The sequence below is a fragment of the Lepidochelys kempii genome, chromosome 4, assembly GCF_965140265.1.
Source record: "Lepidochelys kempii isolate rLepKem1 chromosome 4, rLepKem1.hap2, whole genome shotgun sequence".
NCBI lineage: Eukaryota > Metazoa > Chordata > Testudines > Cheloniidae > Lepidochelys > Lepidochelys kempii.
The window spans coordinates 30,449,518-30,455,731 of record NC_133259.1 but is presented as its reverse complement, the minus strand read 5'-3'; the positions used below and the strand labels follow the sequence as shown (position 1 = coordinate 30,455,731).

The following is a 6,214-nucleotide window of genomic DNA, read 5'->3' as shown; positions in this document are numbered from 1 at the left end:
ACACAGTTAGGGAATCCCATTACCACAAAGCCATCCACTATTTCCCTCACATTGCCCAGAGTGTCAGTCTTTCGTAGCAGGAGGTGATTAATGGCCCTGCACACTCACATCACTGCAATCCCCACAGTGGACTTCCCAACTCCAAACTGATTCACGACTGATTGGTAGCAGTCTGGAGTTGCCAGCTTCCACACAGTGATTGCCACTCACTTTTTCACAATTAGGGCAGCTCTTATTTTGGTGTCCTTGTGCTGCAGGGTACAGATAAACCTCACACACAGTTCCAGAAAGGTGGCTTTTCACATGCAAAAGTTCTGCAGTCATTGCTTCCAAAGCCCAGTACCGACAGTCCACTGCATGCAGCTGCTCTGTGAATGCCAGCAGTAATCTTGAATTGTTTTTTTCCATGGCATGCAGCAGGGCTGACACCACAGTGTCATGATCAGATCCACAGCTCATGAAGTACTACAGGATCAGCCATGTTGTGTTCATGATGCTCATCACAAAACTAAAGAGCAGTGCAGGATCCATGCTTTCAGACAGAGATGGTAGATGCACAGTTCACAGGTGCAATTGAAAAGTGGCATGAAACATAGTAGGAAGCCCATAGAATGATGGGTCGAAGAAAACTGCATCGTGGGATGCTGAGCCTACCCCCCCCCCCCGATGCGCTGTGATCTCTTCCCAGAGCACCCAGGAGCAAATGGTGGGGAGTTGCACAGTGGGATAGCTACCAACAGTACACTGCTCTATCTGTCGATGCATGAGCACCAACTGTGGACACACTTCACCATCACAAGGACAGTTGTGTGGATGTGCACAAACAGTTTAATTACAGCGGTGGAAGATGATCAACATAACTTACATTGACTTAATTTTGTAGTCGAGACATAGCCTTAGCAATTCAAAAGCAGTAACATCAATCACAGCCTTCGCCTGTGTCCATTATACCCATCCTGGAGGAAACAAGCTGCAGGCTGCCACAACAAGTCAGCTGAATGTCTCAGTTTTAGGCAGGGTGCTAAGACCTGCTAATTGGATGGGTCACCAGAAGAGCTCTGACCCCACTGTTACCATGATATTGGCTAAATATACTACTAAAAGTATACTGCATGAGCTACAGCCAACACACAACTGATACTAGGTACAGAAGTGGTCTGAGGGTGCGCTTCAGACCTAGGCTGTTATAGTTAGGCTAGGGTTGAGGCCAAATTAAGGCTAGGGTTTGGTTTTCACAATGCTATAGTCTCATGAATTTAGTGGAGATTGAACAATTCTTTCACTCCTAGCGATAGTCCCTCCATAGCAAGGATGGAGCATATTGGCAGGATGAGGAAGCTTGGTCTGGTGTTTCCCATATTATGGCCACTCTGTCTAAATGGAGGGTTTTAAGTTCAGATCCTCAAACATATTCTAGGCACTTAACTCCGATCGATTTTAGTGAGTTAGGTGGCAAAATATCTTAGAGGATCTGGGCCTTAGTCTCTAGGGCTGTGAAACAATCTCAGTGCATTTTTAATAGATTAAATAGGTTTCAGGTAATTTATTTTAAATCATGCTGTGAAATATTGGTAGGAACTGTGAAACAGAAGTTTAATAAGGTCATCATAAAAATACAAGAAAATGTTTGCTTTGTTCACACACATCTCTGGTATTTTATTATGCATGGTTTAAAAATATGGGGAGGTGAAATTATCACTAAAACCCTCCTCACTACTCCCCAGAAAAAGAGTGCTGGTTCAACCAGTTGGTAAAAATGAAGGTAATATTTATAGAAGTCATTTTCAAGTGGTCCCAAGGGAAACCAGACCTCAAAACTGCAGGCAAGTAAAAGGAAGTTAATGGGCGATGCTGATTATTGGACAGACTTCTCAGGTACAGAGAGGATTTCTCAGTAATAGATTAACTAGAGTATCAGTGCGTATCAGTCTCTGTGTGGTACACTACCGTTGTCAGTTTCAAAGTTCACACTGAAAACCAGCAGAGTCTGAATGAAGTCCGGGTAGAGGAAGACTTAAGGGAAAGTGAGGTAAGTGACACACTGAAACAGACAAGTTATGAATTTAAGAATGGGGTGGGCGGAGAGGGGGTGGAATCAGCAAAAATCAGTGATAAAAAGCAATACTTAATACTGTAGAGAAGCGTATGCAGCCATCTTGCTGTGATTTTCCTGTGCTGATCTGCATCCCTGTGATTGATTTTCAAAGGTTCTGAGCATGTGTGGCTCCCTTTGACTTCAGTTGGTGGTGGGGATCCTGGGCACTTCTGAAAATCCAGTTCATGGTGACAAACAGTCCCAGGTAATAGGGACAGCAGTTGGTATTTAAAAATAAACACTTTCCTAAACAGGTTTAATGAATCTGAAGTGAGTAAGGGGAGATTATTAATTCAACTATCCCAATTTTCTCTGTTCATTTTCAGTGAAATTAATAAAGTACCTGTTTTCCTAGGTTTTTCCGTAATGATTAGACAGCTATTCCCCCCTTCATTAATATGAATTAGAAAGTTCAATATCTGTACTTCAATCGTCAGAGGATGGATTCATCCTCAGGCTTTTGTTAACTATCGCCACCTGTAAGAGCTAGTGCCTCCTGTAAAATGAGGACTAGTTAAAATTACCTCTTGAACAGGTACAAGAGAGCCTAAATAAATATACAATGTTGGGTGATGGACATTCTAAAAATATTCACTGAATATGAAATATCACAATCATTTAAACAATGCTTGTGAAGTTTCTAGTGTCACTGCTTACCTAGACCGACACTTTATTCCCAAATACGGGCACTGTCTTTTTTGACACGTCCCTGAAATCCTAATTATTTTTAACTATAAAATGTATGTAAAGTCCTTTTGAGACAATCAATGGTCTGGATCCAGGTAGTAAAGGCTCTTAAGACACTGCATTATTTTAAATTAATAGGCACTATAAAGAGGAGCTGTCTTTTTAGTGGTTTTATTTGTGTATGTATATATTGAAAATAAATAATTAGTTGTCTGTCCTCTCCATCACCATCAATCATCATCACCACCTCTCATCTTTCCCTTCCCCAGGTCCTAAGTGATTTTAGATTGCTATAGCACCAATGTGTCATGCAGTGTTGTTATAGCAGTGTTGGTGCCAGGATATTAGAGAGGCAAGGTGGGCAAGTTAATATCTTTTACTGGAAACTTCTGTTGGAGAGAGAGAGAAGCTTTCGAGCGTACACAGAGCTCTTCCTCAGACCTGGGAAATGTACTCAGAGGGTACGTCGACATATAAACTAGATACCTTCTGGCTTGCGGTGCTCAGTCTGCGGCGCTGTTGTATAGCTGTGTAGACTTCTGGGCTCCAGCCAGAGCCCAGACTCTGGGACCCTGCAAGGGGGAAGGGTCCTGGAGCCCAGAAGTTTACACACCATGAAACAGCCCCACAGCTCAAGACGACTGGCCTGTGCCAGCCATGGGTTTCTCTTTGCTGTGTAGACATTCTCAGAGTGTCACAGGTGGAACACATTGTTTACCATAAGTACAGTAACTCCTCACTTAAAGTCATCCCGGTTAACATTGTTTCGTTGTTAGGTTGCTGATCTATTAGAATGGGGTGGGCAAACTTTTTGCCCTGAGGGCCACATCGGGGTTCCCAAACTGTATGGAGGGCCGGGTAGGGAAGGTTGTGCCTCCCCAAACAGTGTGGCCTCTGCCCCCTATCCACCCACTCCCACTTCCCCTGACTGCCCCTCTCAGAACTTCTGACCCCCCCCCCAACTTCTTGTCCCCTGACCATCCCCTCCCTGGACCCCCCACCTCTAACTGCCCCCCCGGGACTCAACTCCTATCCAAGCCCCCCTGCCCCCTGACTGCACAATCCCTATCCACCCCCGCACCCGATGTCAGGCCCCCCGGAACTCCCACGCCTATCCAACACCCCGTTCCCTGGCCCTTAACTACCTCCCCCAGAACCTCTGCCCCATCCAACTGCCCCCTATCCCCTGACTGCCCCCCGGGACCCCTTACCCCTTATCCAACCCTCCCACCCCCCGCCTCCTTACCATGCCGCTCAGAGCGGCGGGACTGGCAGCTGTGCTGTCCAGCCAGCACAAGCCACACTGGGGAGAAGGGGGGGGGGTTGGGGGGAGATGGACCACAGGAGGGGAGGGGCCAGGGACTAGCTTCCCCAGCCAGGAGTTCAAGGGCTGGGCAGGATGGTCCTGCGAGCCGGATGTGGCCCATGGGCCGTAGTTTGCCCACCTCTGTATTAGAACATACTCATTTAAAGTCACGCAATGTTCTGTTATAATGTTGTTTGCCTCACCCCGCTCCGTCCGCCTATTCCAGCTGGGGAGTGGGCAAGCCCTCGACCCCACTCCCCAGCAGGAGCGCTGGGCAGGCAGAGCAGGTCAAGTACCCATGTCCCAACCCTGCTATGCTCCTCTCTCAATCGAGTTTCACAATCATCATTTGTGAGTACAGTATTAAATTGTTTAAAACTTATACTGTATATGTATATGATGTCTTTTGTCAAGTGAAAAAAATTTCCCTGGAACCTAACCCTTCCTATTTACATTAATTCTTATGGTGAAATTGGATACGCTTAACATGGTTTTGCTTAAAGTAGCATTTTTCAGGAATATAATTACAGTGTTAAGGAGTTACTGTAGTTAACACATATTTCAAGGGACCATTCAAGATGAAGTAGCCTGTTAACACGACAAACTTCAACCACCTGTCCATTAAAAACTCTGGAAACACCAACACCAGCAAAGAAAAAAGCAAAAGCTTGTCTCTCTCACCAACAGAAGTTGGTCCAACAAAATATATTACCTCACCTACCTTGCCTCTCGAAAATGGATTAGACAAATTTCTGTAGTTCCAACCTGAAGAGTCTGGAATGTTGGCCATGGCAGATGTTGCTATGCCAGCATCACCTTGGAAAGGGGCAGAGGGCACCTGTTCTGGTGTGTTTGTTCTGGAACTGGAACCCCTTCTGGATCCCTCTCTACTGGCAGTTTTGGGACAATTGGTGACCTGTGGTAATGCTCAAGTGTGTAACTCCAAACAGTTGTTTGACAGAGGGGAGACGAAGGTGAAGACAGAGCTCAGAAATTGGCTGCTGGAACAGCATGTGAGCTACCCGCGTGGTGGAGGACATGCTCCCTAAGTTTTGTGGGGTTTGAGCTGCTTCCCTCATGCCATCAGGTTTCTAGGGCTTGATGTTAGTTTAACTCACAAAACACAGCTACAGAACCTACTCCTCTCCCCTCTGTTCTCTCCCTGTCACCATCTCCTCTGTAATCTCTCTCCCACCCCCTTCCCCATTGTTCTCTCCTTAGTTGGACTGTTTCCCCTACATTGGTCACTTGTGCTCCCTAGTTTCTCTCAGCTCCCTCCTGATTCTCTTGATATAGGAGATCTGCTGATGTGGGACAACTGCTATGGCACTTCAATCCGGGTTCCCTATTTGTGGATAGCAAGGGTGGACAGTGGGTACAGAGGAATGCTCCTTGGGGTCAGTCAGAGGTACTCCTCTGATTGGCACTTTACTCCCCACACTGCCGAAGTGCTTCAGTCAGAGCAGGTCAAAGTGCTTCAAGGTGCAGTTCTTATGGTTTACTGGTTATTTCTGAAAGTTGCTTTGGTATCACCCAGCTAAAACAGCTATTAATAGTATTTGTTCTGGATTTGCTGAAACAGGTGTGTGGACAAAGGCAGATACAATGTCTGACACCGATGAGATGACCATCAATCTTCTCTTGGTTGGAAGGACCCAGAGTGGCAAAAGTGCTGCTGGGAATAGCCTTCTGGGCAGCTCTGACTTTGACAGCCATCTATCCCCAAGCTCTGTGACCACATGCTGCAGTCTCGGATGCAGCTGCCGCATCTCAGGCTTCACACGCCGAAATGGCTACGAGCTAGCCCTGCGGGTTCATGTCATGGACACTCCAGGGTATCCTCACAGCAGCCTGAGCAAAGAAGAGGTGCGGCAAGCGGTGAGGGCAGCTCTGGCTCAGCACTTTGGAGAGGAGGGCCTTCACCTAGCACTCTTGGTCCTGAGAGCTGACTTACCTCTTTGTGAAGAAGAAAATCATCACACAATTCAGCTAGTCCAGGTAAAAAATTCTCTACATCCTGGCAACTCTGTTGTTTTTAGAACTAGGAACCCTCAAATGATATCAGCTGAAGTAGAAAGGAGACAGGTAGGTGCAGTTCCCACACCCACCTCTCCCTCCCTCCCACA

The 6,214-nt window shown here is 46.5% G+C and overlaps 1 protein-coding gene across 2 annotated transcripts in view; it reads left to right on the top strand.

The window, feature by feature from the left end:
- Positions 1 to 1,953: 1,953 nt before the first annotated feature.
- The window catches only part of GIMD1 (GIMAP family P-loop NTPase domain containing 1), a 37,062-nt gene continuing 32,801 nt past the window's right edge, over positions 1,954 to 6,214 (top strand). For both annotated transcript variants that reach the window (XM_073340849.1, XM_073340850.1), the window contains exons 1-2: positions 1,954 to 2,029; positions 5,671 to 6,086. In XM_073340849.1, coding sequence (XP_073196950.1) covers positions 5,694 to 6,086 — 393 coding nt within the window. In that variant the 5' untranslated portion in view covers positions 1,954 to 2,029; positions 5,671 to 5,693. The remainder of the gene's footprint in view (positions 2,030 to 5,670; positions 6,087 to 6,214) is intronic.